The following is a 21,014-nucleotide window of genomic DNA, read 5'->3' on the forward strand; positions in this document are numbered from 1 at the left end:
GCAAATGGCGCACGTCAAGTGTCCTTTTTCTTGCTGGAGTCTCAAGGAAAATGTCCACTTGTCCCACGTAAACCACACTTTGGAAAACGTGTTCTTTCCTTCATTTGTTGTGCGCCCTCGATGGAATGAAAGCTTGTCATCTCTTGCCTTCGGCCATCTTGACAGCTTTGAAATGAAACATTGGAATGGCTTCCCCAAATTCATCACTGCCGCCAAACATGCCTTTGACACCCTTGCCGGAAAGGCTCGGGCTCCGGTGTATCGATTGGATGTTTCAACTTGCAACGCTCTCTCTGACGTCCCGCCCGCCCAGCGCGTCCCGGGCGGCGCTCTTCGTTGGATGACATTGGCGGTTGGCACATTTCCTACTGTGAGTGTGGTCCTTGAACGCACCTCGAGTGACAAGCGGCTTCCCTCTTCGCAGGGGCGGGGGATGACCGATTGGATGGACACCTTCCGTCAAATCGGATCAAATGCGGGTTTGCTTTCTGTGACGTCAAACGCGTCGGAGACGTTTGACGCGGCGCTTCGTCACGACGCTCCTTCCGCAAACCGACGCCCCGCCTGTCACGCGCAGCCTTCCGTCTCGGCTCCGTCGTTCGCGCGCCGCCCCGTCCCACACACACGCAAAGGGAAATGGGGGGGGGCAGATTCAGACACGCGCGGTTCTTATTTGCCATTCAAAACTACAAAAGATTTAAAAAAACAACCTCCGCCATGAGTCTTGCCGTCCTTTAGCACCGCCCTCGACGCTTTGAGCGACAGGCTGCGGTGGGCGGGGCCTTTCAGGTCACGCGCGAGCCGCGGCCGCGGGCGGGGCGGCCGCCCATGCGGCCCGCTTGCACGCTTGTTGTTCTCGTCGCGGATTGGTCGGTCGTCACGCGCCTCGGGCTGGGCGGGGTCTTCGTCAAAACGCGGAAGCGGAGCGGCTCGCGCCAATTCCGGCGGTCGGCGGTCGACGCTAAGCGGCGCGAGCGACGGCGCGGGGGATCCGTTCCGTATTTTGGCGGAACCGTAGTAAGGAGGCGGGGCCCGAGGGGCGACCGGGCGGGGCTCGGGCCGCCTGGAAGATTGTTTTGAGTTCCGAGTGCCTCGTCGCCATCTTGTCGCCCGAACGCTTTGGACGAGCCCGGCGCGCTCCGGGCCGCCGAGGAGCGAGCCAGCCAGCCACATTTCCCAGCAGGCCGCGGGGTCCGGGCTCCGCGCGGACCCCGGATTCCGCCCGCCCGCCCCCCCCCCCCCTTCTCCCACCGCCTCGTCACGTCACGTCCCGTCCCGTCCCGTCTGATCGGCCGGAGTCGTCGGCGCGTCCCGGTTCGGCCATGAGCATCGACACGCTGCTGGAGGCCGCCCGCTTCCTGGAGTGGCAGGCCGAGCGGGATCGGACCGAGCCGGCGGAGCTTCGGGTCGAACCGCGGCGGCTCCCCGACGGTGAGAACCGACCGACACTCTTTAAAGGGGGGCTTTTCGTGGCGGAAACGCCGAGGAGGTTCCTGTCGCGAGCCTTCCGTTTTGTCGACGACCCCCACCCCGGTACACGCACGCGCACACGCCAGCGGGGGCGTGGGTGCTAGAAGTGTGTCACCATCGCGATCCAACAGTTGCCCCACTTTGAGCGGTGGGTGGGCCGGGGGGTTCCCCGAGGGGGGGGGGGGTGTCCCCGCGGTTCACGTCGTTCACGTCCACGGCGAGTGCGCGTGAAAGGAATGCGGGGCGGTGGGGGGGAGTTCCGGGAGGGTCTGGCCGCGGGACTCCTCCCCCGTCTCGTGAGACCAAAAGCAGCACCGACACCGCGCACGCGCGCCCACGACGGCGGGGGGTGGGGCGCAGGGATCCCCCTTCTCAAAGCGACCCGGCTTTTCCGCCCGGTGACGTCATTGCCGTGCGCGCGCACGGCGCCACCCGGCCCGCGGGGAGTCAAGTGAGCAGAACATACAATGCGCACGCGCTCGCCCGTGAAATGTTGGACAGGTGGACAACTGTCCTCTGCTTCTTCTGTCCGTCTTTTTTCCTTCCTCGTTTGCGCTTTTTTTCTGAACGTGGCGTCAAGCGCTCCATTTGCGAGCACGACAAGACGATCGGCGTTTGCCGATTGGTCGCCCCTTCGGACGGGCGCAAACCGGCGCCGTTCGCAACGGCCGAATTTCCGGACGCCGGGCGGGCGGTCGTTTGGCACGCGGTCGCGTCAGATGCGGGCGGCGGCCGATCGGACGGATCCCCGTTCCCGACGTGGCCCTGTTACCATGGCAACACACCCATTCCGGTCGGCTCCGAGGCCGCCGCCGTCCTCGGGTACCCCACGGCGTCCGTCATGGGACCGGTCGCAAGGTGACCTTGGCCTGTCAAAGGTCAACCCCCGTGGGAATGTGACGTTTTTCCGCCGCCGGCGCTCCTTTTGTCATTTTTGACACCCCCCCCCCCTCCCTCCATTAGAGGCGGATCGGCGCGCGGCGATGGAGCGGAGATGCCCGGAGCCCCCCGCGCCGACGGGAGCCGACGGGGGCGAGCCGGCCCCCTGCCCTGCGGACCCGCCGGCCTCCGCCGCCGTCAACCCGGCGCCTGGCGAAGGGGCGGCCCCCCGCCCCCGGCAGGCTCCGCCCCCGTCCCACCTGGGCGCCAACGGCCTGGTGCCGGACGACGTGCGAGGGGGGCCCAACGCCAAGAGGAGGCCTGGAGGGTCAGTACGGCAAAATAAGCCCCGCCCCCCATTTGCCAAAACAAAGTTTCCTTTTTCCAAATGGGCAAAAGGCGGCCATTTTCTTGTCAATGGATTTTTTTTTCCTCCGGTGCGGCAAACGAGCATTTTTCTGTTGCGCTGTGTCCTCAGGGCGGGCACCAGGGAAGTCCACAACAAGCTGGAGCAGAACCGGTGAGTGGATTTCGGCCCGACCCGCTGGCGCTTCCTTTTCCCCCAAAACGTCTTCCGGCGTTTGGGAACGCGGTCGCTCTGCACGAGATCGGAGGCGGGCGAGAAGAAAAGTCCGCACCGAGCCGCCATTTCTGCCACCCCCCGCCCACCCCCACGTTAGCAGGTGTGACCTTGTGTTCTTTTCGGGGCTCAGGCGGGCTCACCTGAAGGAATGTTTCGAGACGCTGAAGAAGAACGTCCCCGACGTGGACCGCAAGAAGACGTCCAACCTCGGCGTCCTGCGCGGCGCCTTGCGCTACATCCAGGTAGCCCCGCCCACCTTCTCCGCAAGTCTCTCGGGATGTCGCCGCGGCCGTTTCGTGGCCTCCCGGCCGCCGTTTGCGCCCAAAGCGGCGCCCGGAAGCCATTTTGTCCGTGTTGTCGTCGTCGCGCAGACGCTGAAGCGCAAGGAGAAGGAGTACGAGCACCAGATGGAGCGCCTGGCGCGGGACAAGATTGCCGGCCGGCAGCGTTTGCGGGAGCTCAAGAAGGAGCTGAGCCTGCGGATGGACGCGCTGGACATCGAGCGCCTCATCCGGCAAAGCGGCCGGCCCGAAGACGACCGGGCGTCCACCTCCACCGCTTCGGGTGCGCCTGGACGCCGCCGACGTGCCGACGTCGCCGGCCTTTCAACGGATTGTTTTTCTTTCCAACAGAGGGCGAGGACGGCTCGGAGCGGGACGGCGACAGGGCCGCGGCCGCCGCGTCGCGGGTCGGGCGCGATGTGCCGTCCTCGCCCGCCCGCCGGGCCCCTCCCCCGTCGCCCGGCGTCATCGCCCGCGCCGCCCTCCCCCACCCGTCCGTCATCCGAGCGCCGAGCCGCGCCGATCGCGAGCCCCTGCCGCACATCGGCCCCTCGCCGGGTCCCGTCGCGGCGGCGGCGCTCCCGTTCCGCCCGGCGCATCCCTTCGTCCGGCGGGCGGCGGCCCCGGGGAAACCCGCCGCCGCGCTGGCGCCGCGCCCACGCCTGGTGGGCCAGGCGTCCGTCACCATGGTAACGGTGCCCGCCTTCCCCATCGGCACCATCAAACTGGCCTGAAGGCCGCCCGTCGGGACCACCGCAGTCCCCAAAAAAGTCGCCGTGCCCATTCCAAAGCCCCGTTTACCCCCGTGCCCCCCAACTGGGCACCGTTTTGGGGTCACCGGAAGTCCAACAAAGCGAGTTGGGGAGCCGACGCGGCGCTTTGCCACCCCCCTGCGGCGTCGGTCTGCAATCGCCCGAGTCTTGCGAGAGCGCCCTCTGGCGGAGGCGGTCGCTCAGCAGAACAACAACCAAAAACAAAGCAAACGTTTTGAGGTCCAAAAACTGCCAAGAGCCCAATTGGACTTTTTTGTTGCCATCGTGTGAAGGGCGCCCCTTTTGATCCCGCCCCATCTTGTGCGCAGGCGTCAAGGTGGCTGCGAAGGAAGGCACGCATCGCCGCTCGGCCTCCGAGGCTGGCGACGCGCTTTTTCTTCTCCGGGACCGAATGTGGAGGGCGCGAGCATTCGGTCTCGCTGACGTGCCGGACGGCAAAACTCGTTTGCGTCGCCTGACGTCACGCTAAATATGGATATTATATATTCATGGCGGCGCGGCTCTTTTCCCTATGGCGAAAGTGTTTCGTGACAGAAGAAGGGCGATTCTTCGCAAATAGGATTCCATGTCCAACGTTTGCTCCTTCTGCCTGCTTTTCTTTGACTTTGAGGACGTTGTCGACAGCCGCTCGGTTTGGGGCGTAGAAAGGCCGCTCGCGACGCTCCAAGAAGGAGTCAGTCGGGTGTTTGCGCTGCACTCTTTTGGCCCGCTGGCTACCGGCCATCTTTGTTGCAGGTCGAGCATCTCCTCCTGAAACATCTCCACAAGCACCCACATAATAATAATCATCATCATCATCATCCATTTCATTTCTAAGCGCCTTTCAAAACTCTCAAGAACACTTTACGGTCAAAGGATACGTTTGTTTTTTTTCTGCGAGTGAGCAGCAGCAGCCACACGCGCCAGCGTTCAACGTTGAGTCACATCAAGTAAAAATAACCATAACAAATTGACCTAGTCGAAATAATCCACCCAAAATGTAAATAAATGCATTTAAAAACGAATTGAATTGAAAAATAAATAAACAAAGGCAAACGAATACATGTAAAAAAGCGAAAGAAATAAGCAATGAGCGTGTGGCAGGCATCCGTTGAAGAAGCAGGCGTCCAACGACAAGCATCTTGTTCTGTCCCGAGGAAGGAGAGGACAAGACTTGCTTGCTTTGTCAACGCGTCCGTCTACCTGCTGGCGTGACGTCACCGACGCTTTACGACCTGTCGCGACGTACGCTCCGCATCCGGGCAGGTGCCGGCTGGCGCGGCCAAAGTATTGACGGGAGCTCGCCCTTCTCCTTCTCCTTCTCCTTCTCCTTCCTCCTTCCTCCTCGAGTCTGTATTCGGGCTGTTCAAGTGGGAACGTCGAGCCGCTTTGGCGTCGCTTTGGCGTCGCTGGGAAGGCGAAGCGATGACGACGCGGCCTCCGTTCCGACGGCACGTCAACCTCGCGCTCGACCGCAAGTGCGCGCGCTTTTCTTCGCCGTGTTCCTCTCAAGAATGTTCCCAAGTCAAAGAGGAGGCGCGCTTTTCTTCGCCGTGTTCCTCTCAAGAATGTTCCCAAGTCAAAGAGGAGGCACGCTTTGAAAGGCCGAGCTCGCGACACAAGGTAAAACGCGGCGGCAACTTATTTCGGCCGTCTTGCCTATTTTCGAAGTAACCTTGAACGGCACGATTAGCATCGACTAGCCGGCTAGCTACGACTTTTGCCCATTTCGTCAAACGACTCAAATAATGGCGGACTTTCGATTTCCTTTTCTTTTGACTTCCCATTTACACTCCGTTTTAATTTGTCCGTCGTCTACCCAAAACACGAAGTGAATAATAATAATGGCTCCAATAGCAAGTGGCACTTTCTTTCTTTTGGTTTTTTTTTTCTTCTCGTTTGTCAGCCTTGAGCTCACTTAGCTTAGCTTAGTTTAGCTGTTTTTTTTTTCCAAGGTGGGAATGACCTCAGAAATGGCGAGTTTTGCAGAGAGCGGGCAATCCCTCTCTCTGCCAACTCTTGTGGACAGAGATTCACTTGAAAAACGTGGACGTGTCAGACGGTACCGCAGTGCAGAACTTTGGAGTGGGATCACGTAGCGAGCGAGGGTGCTACTGGAGAAAGAAAGCAAGTAGACATCGCCTCAACTTTTGACTTTGACGCTTGGAAGAAATGTGCACATGATGGGAAATAAAGACATCCAACCGCCTGTCCGTGACTTGCAATTTTATTGTTCCAAGCGCCGTTTACAAAAGTGCGCCGTTTTGCTGCGCTCAACGTGAGAAGGAGGAAGAAAAACGCCAAGTAGTTTGCCATGAAGTTGTGGCTCGTCCGTCACCCGCGACTTGGGAGTCATTTGCAGGCGTGACTCTCGCCAAACGCTCGCCAGCCAGCATTGCGGGCAGCGGAGCTTTCCACAAAACCACACTGGCAACGCTCGACTAAATAGGCAGGAAGCCACCTTGTTTATGTATTTTTTGGTCCCGCTAACTTCAAATGCGCACCAACATGAACGCACGCTCCTCTGGAAATGTTTTCATGATGTGTTTGCGTTGCCACCTTCATGTGGACCCTTTGGTGTCCCTCCCGAGCTCCCAGTCAGCGCGTCTTGTTATGGCGGCCTGAAATGTTGTCATTTGCTCCATGTTATCGGTCATCGGCAGTGTCGAAGGGCGACGCGGTCCGCAACACGTGATGCCGGCGGGGGAGCCATTTGTATTATTATTTCCTCGGGGGAGGTTTGCAGCAACATCCGCATTTGGCAAATTTGGCACATGCAAGAGTAACAAAAAGCGTCTTTTCTTGACCTAAAAGCGTGCGGGTGCTTGGCTAAAAGCTTGAATGTCATTTTTCCAGGGAATCCCGCTGGGGGCGGCGAGCATCCCACGTCTGCCGGAGATGCCGAAGCTCCAGCCGAGGTAGGATGTGTTTGCTCTGTTGTTACCGTGAGGTCACATCCTGCTTGAAGCTCTCACTTCCTCGTCAGGCTGCAGTATTTACCCTGACAACCGCCGCCTCCTCCTACAACAACAACAGTCGCGCGCACTTGATCCGTGGGTATTTGGAAAGCACGCGGCGCGTACGTCCGCGACATTACCTGCGTATGCTGCGGCTGCCGACGGGCTCCGCACGGCGCCGTACTTGGCCGCCTTCTGCGCGCTCGCTGCAGCACACGTGACAAGTCAACACTCTTTGCGCTCAAGGCGACCGACCAAACGTGCAAAGGTATTGATTGCCACGCCCGCAACAACAAAGGAGAAGGCCCGTCACCCTCTTAACCCCTACTAAGGAGGCCTTCGGCGGGGGCATAAACGAGGCTTCGGCAAGCAAAAGTTGGAGGGTCAAACAAGTCTTGGAGTTTCAGCTTTTCAAACCTGCTTTGAATTTCAAATGAGATCCAATCAATTTCCGTTCCAAAATTGACGCAAACATTCAACTGATTGATTGATTGATGGATGGACTGGTTTTGCGGTGCGTGGCAATCCTTGATGTCATTTGAATGAAACGGGCACATTCCGGAGGAGGCAATCTTACATTTTTGTGCAGCTCCCGCGTATCCTGCGAGACAAAAAGAAGACGCGTGGGGGGTCAAACCGTGCCAGTCTGTCTTTCCGCATCGTGTTCATCAATAAAGTCGGGGAAGCTTTCAGGTCGCCATTGATTCATTTTTGCGTACATGACTGGATGCCGTGCTCAATCAAAAAAGCGCCCGGCGTCGGTACAATACGCAAGTCGTGTCTTTTCTGACATTGAATGTGGCATTCCCTTCAAAAGATACTTTCTCACTCATTTGGGTTATTTCTAAGCCATTCCAAATGGAAGAGAAGACGCGCCAAACAAGCTCAAATAAGTCAAGCTTTGTTTACCGGGGTAGCCTCTGGGGTAGCCTCCGGGGTAGCCTCCGGGGTAGCCTCCCTGGTAGCCTCCGGCAGCTGGTCCACCAAAAGTCCTCATGGCACCTCCTGCTGGACAAACACACTCACATTTGACTCCATGGGGCAAATCTCCAAAGTCTCTTTCATGGTTCAACAAGCTTTGAAAGGCAAGTTGAGGCAATTCAAACAAAGTCAAAGCGTCCCGTTCAGAGGCAGCGCCTTGTTTGTTTTTTCCCCACGCCTTTTATGACAACACACAATTGTTCATTTCATACCAAAAAATACTTTCATGAACCGAGGAGTCTTGACCATTAAGTTGCTCCGCTTGTTGGACCCCCCCTCCCCCCCCAACCCACACCTGCAACCCACCCCACCACCAACCGACACGGAGCGACCCGCTAGACGCAGATAGCTCCCCGGTGGACTGTGCCCCGGCTACAAGTTCAAGATCTTGGGAGTGAGCAATTCAACGTGTTTTGGTGACGCTGTTGAATGGACATCAACTTACCCGGCCTATATCCCGCTCCTCCAAAGAACGATCCGTAACCTGATTTTGCAGGTTTTGTTGCTCCGAGCACTTGGCCGCCATTTCCATATCCTGCACGGCCACCTATCGCCGGCCCACTTTCAGCCGCTCCTGGACCGTAGCCTCCCATTCCAGCGCCCCTGGGCCCAAAGGCATAAGAGCCCATCCTAGTTCCTCCCAGGCCATAGCTGCCAGGTCCAACTCCATTGGAAAAAGCAGCAGCTGTCGGATGGCGTGCATGGAATTCCGGATGAAATACAAGCAGATTGCGACTCTGCGCACATTCGGATGCAATGTGTGATCTTACCCGGTGTTTGGGTATTTCCTTTGCCGGATGGTTGGCCGCTTGGTCCAAACCCACCCAATCCTGGGCCGACAACACCTGGACTGAAGCCGCCTCCCCCAGCAGCTGCCGGTCTAAATCCGCCAGTTCCCATGGCCGCACCAGCTGGACCGAAGCCAGCTGGTCCAATTCCATTGGTCCCCATGCCAGCGGCACCTGGTGTGAAGCCTCCCCTCCCCTTGGTAGCACCGCTCGGTACCAATCCAGCTGTTCCGGGACCTGAACCACCGGGGCTGAAATGACCAAAGCCGACTGTTCCTGTGCCAGCAGCGCCCGGTCTGAAGCCTCCTGTTCCGGCACCTGGTTGGAGACCACCTCCCGGTGTGAAGCCACTAGGTCCGTAGCCACCTGTTCCTGTCCCGGCAACACCAGGTCTGAAGCCACCACCTGGTCCAAATCCAGCTGTTCCCGTGCCAGCACCGCCTGGTACGAATGTAGCACTGCCATAGCCAGCTCCTCCAAGTGAGGATGAACCATAGCCTGTTGTACAGAAAGAAAAATCCAAGTATGTCTGTGCTTTAGATTTTCAGCGTCAGAAAAAGATATTGTCATCATACCAGATTTGGCGGGCTTCGCGGTGTTTGATCCTTGACCCGCTCCTCCAGTTCCATAGCCGCCAGGTCCTACGGCACCACCACCTGGTCCGTAGCCACCCGCCGTCGTTCCAACACCGCCCGATGGTTGTCCGGCTCCCGGACCAATACCAAAACCTCCCGGTCTGGAAGCGGCTCCAACTCCTCCAGTTCCATAGCCACCGAACCCATTTCCAATTCCACCAGCTCCTGCCCCGTAGCCTACAAAGAAATCATGTATCTTTTTATGGGGTCGAGGTGAAGGCTTGATTGGATGTTTTTCGATGGCCGCATACTTTTGGATGGTTTTCCAGCACTGGGCCCTGAACCGGAATAAGAGAACATGCCATATCCATCAAAATACTTTTTCAGAATGTGTTTTGAGAAATTCAAGCTTACCGACATATCTTCCGAGGCCACCGGCACCCCCACCATAACCCAGTCCTCCGGGAGCCGCTGGAGCGGGTCCAAAGTTTACAGTTCCACCAAGATTACCACCCACGCCCCTGCTTCCAGTCTTGGCATCATAGGCTCCGGGTCCCCCCCGAAAATTGTTGAGTCCGGGACTATAACCTCCGGGCCCCGCACCATAGCCTCCGTGACTGGCACCAACTCCTCCGGGTCCAGCGTAGCCACCAAGTCCACCTTGGCCCCCCGCTCCAAAAGTGCCATATGCTGACATAAACATAAAAACACGATGAAATCATATCTTGCGGAAGCCAGACAGTCCTGAAAGAAAAGGACAATACTTTGGCCTGGTTGTCCTCCTTGCCCCGCACCGGCACCATTCGTAAAGCCTGAGCCTGAGCAAAGAGTTCAACTGCAGTTTTTTTTTACGTCTGACACCTTGTTCTTGGAAGTGAAATGTCATTGGCATACCTCCACTTGGCAAGGTTCCTGCTCCACCAGCACCATCATAACCTGCAGTAAATGACGGGGGAAGTGGAGAAACCTTTTTGCAACATTGGCCTGATTGTAAACTTTTGACACATTTCATTGAGCCGATTTGGTGATGCACTTTCCACATGGTTCATTTGATTTGAAGCGTCTCACTTTTCCCAGGTTTTGTGATTCCTGGTCCAACTCTGCCAGGCACCATGCCGCCAAGACCTGTTCCGACAGCTCCTGGACCTCCGCCGACAGCCCCAGCCCCCAATTGTCCTGGACCTCCTCCAATCACACGTGTTTGTTTCCCAACTCCTCCTGGATTGGCACCAACACCTCCAGCCGCATCATAGCCGCCAGCCCCACGCCCACCTTGACTTCCTGAACCAAAGTTCCCATACCCTGATATGGAGACCAAAATGGGGGATTTAGGGGGGGGGGGGGCGAAGAAGCAAGAGGATTCTCAAACTGGGTAAATCTGGATTACCTCCTTGTCCTGCACCAGCTCCAGTTGGGAAATGTGGACCTGAGAGGGAGGAAAGAGTTCATTTCCCAATTTCTGAACTCAGTCATTTGATTGTGCACATAACCAAACGCCATACCTCCAGCTGGGAAGGCTCCTCCTCCTCCACCAGCTTCATAGCCTACGATTGATGACATGAGAAAATGAGACATCTTCCAACTTGGCCTTCACTGTCATTTTCTAACATTTTAGAAGCAAGTTTATCAGCAGCTCACTTTTTCCAGCTTTTGTGAGAGCTGTTGCTACTTGTCCAGGCCCGGTCCCGGTTCTTCCTGGATCTCCTCCAAATACCGGAGCAATACCAACACTTCCGGGACCGCCGTAGCTGCCAGGCCCAAGCCCACCTTGGCTTCCTGGGGCGACATTCCCCAACACTGATGGGAAAACAAAGCAGCTCACGTTGAACATGGATTCTCAGGGGCGATGCGAAAAAAATGAGATGAAATTAGCGAGCTCAGTACTTTTGCCTGGGTCTCCTCCGTGCCCTACACCAGCTCCATTCGGAAACTGTAGACCTAGAGGAAAAAGAGTTAGGCTACCCTTTTTGAAGCTTTCTTTGATTAAAATTGGTCGTTGACGTACCTCCGCCCGGTAAACCTCCAGCTCCAACAGCACCATAACCTGCGATAGACGATGAGTGAAATGTCGACTTTTTTGTCTGCAACATTGGCATCACTGGTTACTTTTCACGCAGTTCAAGAAGCATTTTTCAGCAAGCTCACTTTTTCCAGGTTTTGTGAAACCTGTTCCTACTCCACCAGAGCCGCCCCCCAATCCTTCTGGATAAACTCCAGTTCCACCTGCTGCACCTCCTCCAAGTACAACACGTCTGGTCCCAACTCCTCCTGGACCTTCTCCAACTATCCCGGTGCCCCCTTGTACTCCTCCTGGTGAAGCTCCAACTTTGGTCCCATCTGGATTGTATGCTGTGTTGGGGAGCACGTCAGTGGATTGTGATGGTTTATAAATGTTCCTGTGTTGCTCTTCTAATGTAAATCACAAGAGTTATTGATGGTACCTTTGGATGGTTTTGGTGTTGCCCCTGCTTCGAGAGGTGTGTTTCCTAATCCAAATCTAGTTCCAATTCCTGCTACACCTTCTCCTCCGGTCTGTCTTCCATCTGTCCTACGTCGACCATCGGGACGTACTTCTCCCTCTCCCTCACCAGGGGTATCTCCTCTCGGGACTCCTAATATGCAGAGGACCGACAGTCCCTCATGAGATGAATGCAATTAAATGAGGGACTTTAATGGTCAACTTAAAAAGTGGCAGTGGGTCACCAGGTGGTTTGAGAGGTTTCGCTGCAGTTAGGACCCCACTGGCGCCTGGCGTGATGAGACATGGCCGTTAGCTTTTCTTTCATTTGAGGTGTAACTGGACATACAGTGGGTCTCTAAAGTCATACCTGTTGGTTGGACAGCTCCCCCGCCACCTGCAGTCGGACATGGAGATGGTCAGTGAAGTTTCAGGCAGGCTTTGGTCTCTGTGTGATCACTTTATTTGATATTAACCTACCCGGCGTGGATCCTGTCGGGCATCACGACAACAAGCACACTTGTGACAATGACCATCGAGGCAATCAAACTCCATTTGGAAATGCAACTCTTACCAGGAAGTGGGGTCCCGCCGAACCCTGTTCGGGGGGGGGGGGGGGGGGGGATAAAGAAAGCATCTGTCTAAACAATAATCAATATTATTGAAGAATCATTTAATATGTATAACATTGACCTGGTCCTCCTCCGGGGATGGACATTCCTGTTCCCCTAAGACCATCTCCATCCACTCCGGCACCAAATGGTCTGCCAGCGAGGCCCCCGCTGACCCCTGCTACAGCAGGCGTTTATTCATGTGCACATTTACAGCATCGGTCATGAGTAAAAACGGACTGGATTTGAAATGATAATCCTGTTTGAACATGAGCGCGCTACAACCCCAGACCCTTGCTGGGGATCTGCAGACTTTATTGATCACTGCAAATAAGAAGAGTTCAATTCAAACACACCTTCTCCGGCAGCAATGCCAGAGCCCTCCATCATGCCGCCCGGGCCACCCTCACCTGGAGTAGGACAGATTGTTACCATTGAAATTGTTGCTTGATACCAATTTGATGATGACCTCGATCGCGGAAAACCACCACAAAATGCATTGCAGTATGTCTCAGTGAAGTTTTCCCATTTCAATTTCTTTTGGGGAGGAGGGGGGCGGGGCACTTCTGTCAAATTATTTTCTGTCCTTTCCAACATCAATGCAAGCCCCACTAGGGTCAGTACGAACTAACAATGTCACAAGTCATTCAAAGACTACTAGAAGAATCGCTAGCGCTGAGATGTAGTTGTTGTGTTACGTGCCCTCTGCCAGTGGCTCGTGCAGTGCCTCGCCCTGACCCAGCACGCATTTAGATGATTTTTACAGCGACAGAACCTTACCGCTAGGTCCAGTTGTGTGAGCAGCATCAGCAGTGCCGGTTCCGTTCATATCGACTCTGCTGCCCTTGACCAGAGCGCCGGTGCCACCTCCTGGTCCCGAAGACCCTCTCCCAGTTTCACCTACAGGGTAAGGGATTTGTTGCAATTTGTTTATTAGCAGATATATTCCTTTCAATGATGTGATACTCAAAAACCTAATTCATTTCCTACCATATTTTTCTCCTTTGGATTCAGCGACAGCGTATCCTGAAAAGAAATAATCCATGCGATGCCGTCACCAAAAAAAAACAAACATTGTATCTCTAACCTGTTTATCTGTTATGTTGTGTGTGCACGTGCATATAAGTCTCAATTGCTCTTTTTTCATAGTGGAGGTCATGAAAGCAGTATGTAGTTCACAAGCCTGCTCTGTTTTCATCAGCTATAAGACATAATAAACCTCAACAAAAATGATCTATCATGAAAAGCAACCTTGTCCGCCTCCGACTAATCCTCCGCCGATGCCACCTTGTCCGGGTCCGCCACTACTGACTGCGCCCTGTCCGAGCTGGACTCCAAGTGCCCCACCGCCGACTCCACTTTGTCCTGTTCCGCCTTGTTCTGCACCGATCACACAAGTTTCATTACCGAGGACGAGTGCAAAGGCATCATCGTCTATTAGGGTGCTCATTTGAATGAAACAACATCTTATTTGTACCATATTTGGCAGCTTTCGAGCCGACTCCATATTCTGTGAATGACATGTTGATGAGTTCAGTCATAGTGAGAACATTTACTTCTTTATTTTATGTTGCTATAAAGTCATTGCACATGAGAGATTTAGCACCACCAAGAGAACATGTGCGATGAATGTTGTTCTTATTTGACACCAAGGACAGCACTAGTGACTGAATATAAATAAGCGAACAGGGTTTTGCGGTGTCATATACCTGCGGCACCACCTGGTCCAAGACCACCATGTCCTCCTGAGATTCCAACACTAGAAGGGGGCAGTCCGCTCGTCCCGAGTCCTGCCCCGGCTCCGCCAGATATTTGTCCAGCGCCTTGCCCGTGGATCCCTACTCCTCCAAGGCCAGAACTTGGCCCACTTACAACACCAAGTCCACCTGCTCCCATGACCACGGCAGGAAAACATGAATGGGATGAGGAGTTTACCGAACGACCTAAAATTGTAATCAAGAATTTAAAAGGGTGTATCCCTTACCATATTTGCGGGCTTTGGCGCCACCATAACCTGAAACATTTATACCCATCAACAACCAAGAGTGCCTCATTAGTCCTTAGTAAATCTGCTTCTGAGTCTTACCCCCTGGTCCATTTATAGTACCTCCAGGTCCAACTCCCGCACCTGGTCCAAATCCAGTGCCGGCACCTCCTGGGCCAACGCCTGCTTCTGGTCCGTAGGCAGTGTTCGCGCTACCAGGCAGCGTTCCAATTCCTTTACTTGCACCCCCAGGTCGGACTTCTCCCCGGCCAAACCCTGCCAAGGTATCACTGGGTCCAATCCCCCCAGGTCCAAATCCTGTACCAACACCACCAGGCCTGACCGCTCCTGGTCCATAGCCAATGCCAGCTCCACCCGGTCCAGCACCTCCAGTACTTATTCCTTGACTCCCCAGTGATCCACTGAACATGCCTATCCAGGGATGTTTTTTTCTTTTCGTAAATATCATCAAACAATAAACGGGCAACCGTTGTTTTGAAACATCGGGCTTCACTTACCATATTTACGGGCTTTGGCGTTGCCATTGTACTCTAAAATATGAAGACAGTGCAAATTGAACAAATGTAAGGTTTCAGTTATTCAAACAGAACTTTTAATGTGTTATTACCAGGAGATCCTGTTCCTATTCCTTCTAGGACACGTCCAGCTCCTTCTGGTCCAGTACCACTACTCCCGGGGACATAATAACCTCTTCCGCCAGGTCCAGCGGCACTACCAGCTAACCCAGTTCCAGCCGCGCCTGGGCCATATCCAGGACCGTCTCTCCCAGGGCCAGCGCCACCGTATCCAAGGCCACCCGTACCAGCACCATCGCGCACTCCTGGTACACCAAAGCCTCCAGTCCCACCGGTACTGACGTCACCAAGTTGCCCTGGGCATAGTTTTGGGGACTTTGGTTGTTTAAGGTTGTCTAATTGACATGATGGCAATTTCAGATGAAGACGTCTTACCATATTTGAGTCCTTTGGCTGAATCGGGACCATAACCTAGGGCACAAAGGGTTGATAGATTTCTGGAGCTCTCGGACTTTGGGCCATTTGTTCATGAATGATGTATCGTTTGCTGTAACGGCGCTGAGGAAAACCCAATATGGCACCTGTTCCTGCTCCGCCGCCATATCCAGGAAGACCACCCGTTGTTCCCATTCCAGCCCCATATCCAGGAACAGCTCCAGGTCCGACAGCTGATCCACGCCCGCCTCCGAATGCAGGAACAGCTCCAGGTCCTCCGACGGGTAGTCCAGCACCAAGTCGACCAGGGGAACCTGCTCCAGCTCCAGCCAGCGGACACAGTGAGATTAGGCGAAGCATCGGGGACTGTATTGAGGACGTCATTCAAGGTATGGCATGAAGCCAATGTCAAATACCTTTACCATACATGGCTGCTGCTTTGGCTGCACTTTTTGACTTTCCTGTGCCTGCGACAGTAAAAACACTTGGTAGGTCTGTCTGGCCTTAAGCGATGATGCCCTCATTCAGTTAGAAGTCCAACTTGAGTTACCTGACTTGGGCGATATGAGAGGGTATCCACGAAAAACCCCTGGCAGTTGTTGTCTTCGACCGTCTTAAGAGAGAAATCCGTCACTGACTTAGTTGTGTGAGGGAGGTCACTTGACATGCGGGGCTCAGCAGCGCAGCCAAATTTTCACCTGGTCCTCGTATGAGCACCAGAGGTTGGTTGTCGGTTGGTGCCCCCCACCGACCCCGTCGAAGACTCGCGCACATTAGGGCAATTTTATCATGATGTGTGGATGTCTCGTTTCAAGAGAACTGAATCCTAGTTTTTTTTTTCTTTCTTCTCTTTCAGTTTTCACTTTTCATTTCCTAATTATCACGACATACCAGGGCTCGATATTCTCATCTGATTGAAGCAATATCACAGCTAGTTGAGCCCACTTCCTTATGGTAGCTGTCCAACAATCTTTTTTTTTTTTTAGTCATGCTAGGCTAGTATAGCTAGCCCACTCAAGCCAACCACCACGATTGTCCATGTGCTACGCAACACGCTACGATGGTTTTCTTTCAAAATAGAGTTGCAACATGTTGGACGGGCGTTTTCATTTTGAAGTTGGCCCTCGGAAGAAATTGTGGCGGCTGATAAATACAAAAATCTCAAGCTCACTGACTGAGCTCCATCCAGAAAATGCCACGACAGCCATGAATTGAAGTGCATTATTCAAATTGCCGTTGTCGTGTCCGCCATTGTACCATTTAAAAAAAAAAAAAAAAAAAAGTGTGGTATCATAATGCCATCATTTGATTTTTGTTTCAACTTACCGTCCCCGCCTTGGCCGAGTACCCCGCCACCTGCGCGTAAGAGGGCAAGGCTTAAATTTATTTTGTAAGGTATCCTCCACTCCGCACAACCAGATTCCGTACCAGCCTGTGGATTAAGTCCAGTTCCGGTTGCCACTCCAGGGACAACACCTCGGTTTAGAAAATCTAACCATGGGAAGAAATGGGAATGAAGTCTGTTTTGTTCGCCCGTTTGTGTTTCAATCATTTGGTGGATTAAAATGTGCTGTTTGTGCCTTAGAACCTACCTTGACTTTGTACAAATCCACCTTGGTACAGTCCGGGAACCCCAATACCTGGATGAGCGCGTACATTTTAGACGCCTAATTTCCACCAGCCAGAAGGTCAACTGGTGTCTGACATTGTTGCGAATTTACCTACCTGGAAGTTGTTTTGATGCTTTACCCCCAGCAGGCCCAAGTCCCGCAGGCGCCGGTTGAAGCCCCGCACTTCCAGGTCCAAACCTCGCACCTGCAGGCCCAGCCCCTGCACGTCCAAATCCCATGCCTTGGGGCCCAACGCTAGCACTCCCTGCTCCATACCCTGGTCCATACCCTGCTCCATCGGTCCCGAAACTCGTTGCACCTGGGCTGTAACCTGTTTCCCGAATCAGAGTTACGGTCCTGTACTTGAAGCAGTGAACATTGCATACGCTCTCTCTCAGGTACCTGATTTTGGAGGTTTGGGTCCAGTTCCACCAAGTCCTGAATACTGGCTACTGCCGCCTTGTCCATAACCTCCCCCAAAGGCACCTGAATCGAAAGCGGACGTGATTTACTTTCGCGCGGCCTCCTTTCGCTGACTGGATGATGTCGAAAGGAGTTAGTCAACACCGCCATATTCTTGCCGGGACTAGTCATCCCACGTCATTCTGATTCATGTTGCAATGGTTTGAATACGCCGTGGAAAATGTGGCGTTGACTCTCCCTCGGACACATCGGCGGGTACGAGGCCCGTTCCATTGACTTGAGGTGCCCGACCTTGCGATCCGAGCGCTCGGACCGCACCCGCTTGACCACCTAAAGCCAAAGCGGCTGCGGAGGCTCCCTGTGGGCCCGTTCCATAACGTCCAAGAGCCCCTAGTCCGAGTCCACCTGCAGCACCCGTTGATAGGCCTGGTCCAAAACCTCCACTCAATCCTCCATGACCGCCGTAGCCGCCACCTTTGGGCAAATTTGAAATAAGCGGTACGATCACGTTGCGGCCTTCCTGCGTCTCAAGACGCCGCCACGAACGCCATTTGCCCCGTGGCGAGAGGATGCCGGATCAAGAAGACTTGCCTGTTTTCGGAGGCTTGGCACCTGGAAGGAGACATTTGGACCAGTCAAGAAAATGGCAAAATCGTACTCGTGGTTTCAGTTGAATTTGGCATACCGGCTCCTAAACTTTCAGCTGCACCTCCCACTCCGCCTCCGCCGCCGGGACTGAAGCTGCCCGGCCGGAACCCTCCTGCGCCTGGAGCCACAAAGCCACCTGAGACAGACAGACAGAAAACCCGGTGAGACGTCAGTGCTGGTGAAAACCTTTCCTCTTTCTTTCTGTGGTTGTTTGGTTTGGCTTTTGTCTTTTCAAAGCGAGAACAGCTTCCTGGCGTACCTCCCTGAGCGAAGCCTCCGGCACCAGGACCGAATCCCGTGCCAGTGCCGCCCGCCCCCAAGCCAGTCGCGGCTCCCGCGCCGATTCCAGCTGCTCCTCCGCCTCCAACTGCTAAGGTCACGCCTGCGCAAACAAAATGACGCCAAAGGAAATTTCTGCCGTTGGCTTCGTGCCCGCGTCAACCGCCATTTTGTTTCGTTCAAACGCCAATCGTCACCGTGTGCAAATCATCCGTGACTCCGTGTTGCACTTTCTCATGACAATCTAGCTCGCTATCTATTGGCTAGCTTTCTATCTAATTGAGTTACTTCCGGGTTGAGTGAACGCTGGTGCGTGTGGCTGCCGCTGCTCACCCACAAAAAAATGTATTCTGTGGCTGTAAAGTGATCTTGAGTTTTGAAAGGCGCTTAGAAATGAAATGGATTATTATTATTATTATTATTATTATGATGATGATGATGATGACATGTGGGTTTGTAAAGAATGGGAGAGCTGTGATTTGGTGTGCGCCGCCGAGGCCCGTCATCTTGAAGCCATTTTTGCCTGGGCTGTTAATTGAGAGTGGCGCGTTTGGTTGTGTTTTGAGGTCCAGAAATAGAAAGTTGGCTATAAAAGGAAAAGATGGAATTGTCGCCTCCCGCCGCCGCTCTCCAAGGATTCCCAAAGAATGCGAATGACTCACCTCGGCGTGACGTCATGTTTTGATGCTTCAATGCGCCTCCCCTCCTCCCCCAAAGCCCACCGGGACTCTTCCAGCGGTTCAGCACAAGGCGGCCCCCTTCCGGTGTGCGAGCCAAGCCAACACAATCGCGAAATCGGAGGTCGGCGCGGCGCTCCACCGCTTGGTGCGTCGGCCTCAGCGTGCAGGATTCCGCCGGCGGCTTTTCTACGGGTACTCGCTTTCTCCGCGCAAGCCAACAAACGTGCACGGCGGACTAATGCGGGGCGGCAGAAGGGAGGGTTGTGTGCTCCTGCGAGTTCAGGGTGTCCCCCGCTACTGGCCCAAAGACAGCGGGCGCTGCGGGTTTTGGCGACCCTCCTACGCAAAAAGCCCATCAGATGATTGACGGAGGAGGCGGCAGAGAAAGCGTGATTGCTTCTCGTCCTCGCAACAAACCAAACCCGACGTTGCGCAGCGGATGGATTGCTTTCCCGCGGCTCGACGTCGCCGGGTAGAATAGCGCCACCTTTCCCAAAGGTCGTGAAAATAACGGGCCGCCGCTCACCGTTACTTTCATTGACCCGTCGGATCGGAAACGGCATTCCCAGGAACATTTCTTGCACGAAAAGCGGGACGCGAGTTGAAAGGGAACAACGCGCGGACAATTGGAAAATGGAAACGGATGCCGTTCCATTCTTCAGGGACACGTTTGCAAATGTCTTCACTCGGGTTTGCAGAAATGTCCCCCAGGAAGACATTCCCGGAACCTGATGATTCCAATCGGGCGACATTTGCACAGGCCGAGAAGAAGAAGCGGCGACGGCGGGGGGGCCACTCACCTCCTTGCAGCGAGGGCGCGCACAACGCCAGGAGCAGCAGCAGCGGTGCGGGCAGGCCCGTCGGGCCTCTCGGGTACCAGCGCCGCGTGCCTCCATCTGCCATCTTGGCCCCAAATGTCCCGGCGCGCTGCAAGACGGGCCGCTTTTATGCCGCCCGGCTTGCGGGGAGGGGAGGGAGGGAAGGGGGGGCGGGCGGGCGGGCGGGCCTTCCGCGGCGCACGCCTCTCTCCAATTGGACCGCCGGCATGAAAAAGCCAAGTGAGGAATCAGATGGCCGCTAAAATGTCGACATAATTTGGAATTGTAGCATCATGAGCGCGCGCTTGCAACCTCGGTGACAAGACGACAAAGCTGAAAGGCGGCCGTCCGGTGCGTGCGAGGCGCAATTTGGGAAGGCCCCGCAGTTGTCGAGGCGCACGCGCAAAAGGCCAATAGAATGGCCCCATTCAACAGCTGTCGCTCGCAGCATTGACGTGCGCAAACAACCTCGCCTCACGTTGCGACAGCTCGCGCGTGTCAGCGCGGCGGAAAGCCGCCAGCGTGACATCATGCCAGTCGCACTCGCGGCCGTCCGTCGCGGCGGGACAGAGCGCCCATTCACGGGTCGCGATGGCGTCGTAAACGCTCCCGAAAAACAAAGTTGCGGTGCCAGCCGCGGGGGAGGTGCGACCCCCCGCCGCCGGATTGCTTCCCGTCTCGCTTTTCTGTTTGTCGCCGTCTGAAAAGGACCAAGAGGCCTGCAAGAGGCCTGCAACCTGCCGCCCTCGCCCGTCCGACGGCCCTCGCGGGCCTCCGGACTGGGCTGCGCTAGTGAGGGCGTCAGGATCCGCTGTTTCCCAGGTCTGCCCTTCGTCCGCCTTATCGCGCATGCGCGCCGCCTTTTTTCTGGACGTCTGCACGCTTGCTTCACTTTGAGCTCTTTGAGTCTCTCCGGCGCTCCAAGTGTCAATCAAGTCCACTCGGGTCCACTGGCGACCCGGCGTCGGGTTCAGGCTCAACTGTGGAGAGGGGGGTCAACAGGAAAGTGACATTGGCGAGGACGCCATGACGCAGGCTGGAAAGTGGCATGATTCACGCGGAGCAACAACATCAATCACGCTGCGGGAGCTTAGCAACATGCTAACAACAACAATAATAAGCCGTCCGGAGTGGGACAATATTTGCAGCGGCAACATGACGCCCGGCGCCGCCTTCGACGCCGACGGAGGTTCCGCTTGGAACTTTGCCCGTTCCGACGATGGCTTTTTGTCCTTTTCAATGGCGTCGGTCTTGAAAAGGGGGAGC

The 21,014-nt window shown here is 55.2% G+C and overlaps 2 protein-coding genes across 8 annotated transcripts; one reads left to right on the forward strand and one right to left on the reverse strand.

The window, feature by feature from the left end:
- Positions 1-929: 929 nt before the first annotated feature.
- LOC148886988 (uncharacterized) lies at positions 930-13,198 on the forward strand. 7 transcript variants are annotated; one of them, XR_016117905.1, is made up of 9 exons: positions 930-1,431; positions 2,434-2,677; positions 2,828-2,869; positions 3,063-3,174; positions 3,304-3,496; positions 3,565-5,447; positions 5,502-5,588; positions 6,822-6,883; positions 13,122-13,198. XR_016117905.1 is itself a non-coding variant. In XM_089017457.1 (6 exons), exons 1-6 carry the CDS (start codon positions 1,323-1,325, stop codon positions 3,945-3,947), a joined length of 1,083 nt encoding a protein of 360 aa, XP_088873583.1. In that variant the 5' UTR covers positions 930-1,322; the 3' UTR covers positions 3,948-6,174. The 7 variants fall into 7 exon arrangements, 1 of the variants encoding a protein (XP_088873583.1); XR_016117904.1 differs by adding an exon at positions 6,629-6,747 and having other exon boundaries at positions 3,565-5,588; positions 13,122-13,191; XR_016117903.1 differs by having other exon boundaries at positions 3,565-5,588.
- LOC148886989 (uncharacterized) lies at positions 6,177-19,871 on the reverse strand. The gene is made up of 45 exons (XM_089017443.1): positions 19,731-19,871; positions 18,231-18,353; positions 18,009-18,107; positions 17,915-17,935; positions 17,615-17,797; positions 17,303-17,386; positions 17,016-17,231; positions 16,883-16,930; positions 16,617-16,781; positions 15,841-15,903; positions 15,707-15,757; positions 15,437-15,613; positions 15,291-15,326; positions 14,948-15,211; positions 14,838-14,870; positions 14,422-14,751; positions 14,320-14,349; positions 14,045-14,221; positions 13,813-13,845; positions 13,587-13,715; positions 13,326-13,361; positions 13,116-13,235; positions 12,692-12,745; positions 12,418-12,516; positions 12,299-12,322; positions 12,205-12,216; positions 12,095-12,121; positions 11,970-12,014; positions 11,708-11,878; positions 11,412-11,615; positions 11,272-11,310; positions 11,151-11,204; positions 10,905-11,063; positions 10,769-10,810; positions 10,654-10,692; positions 10,335-10,568; positions 10,161-10,202; positions 10,031-10,084; positions 9,681-9,956; positions 9,578-9,604; positions 8,349-9,503; positions 7,832-7,930; positions 7,500-7,523; positions 7,063-7,128; positions 6,177-6,986 (listed from the first exon to the last, which is right to left on the reverse strand). Exons 1-45 carry the CDS (start codon positions 19,831-19,833, stop codon positions 6,937-6,939), a joined length of 5,517 nt encoding a protein of 1,838 aa, XP_088873569.1. The 5' UTR covers positions 19,834-19,871; the 3' UTR covers positions 6,177-6,936.
- Between the last annotated feature and the right edge of the window lie 1,143 nt (positions 19,872-21,014).

This window comes from Hippocampus bargibanti, linkage group LG16 (assembly GCF_051943395.1).
Source record: "Hippocampus bargibanti isolate YZ-2025 linkage group LG16, ASM5194339v1, whole genome shotgun sequence".
NCBI lineage: Eukaryota > Metazoa > Chordata > Actinopteri > Syngnathiformes > Syngnathidae > Hippocampus > Hippocampus bargibanti.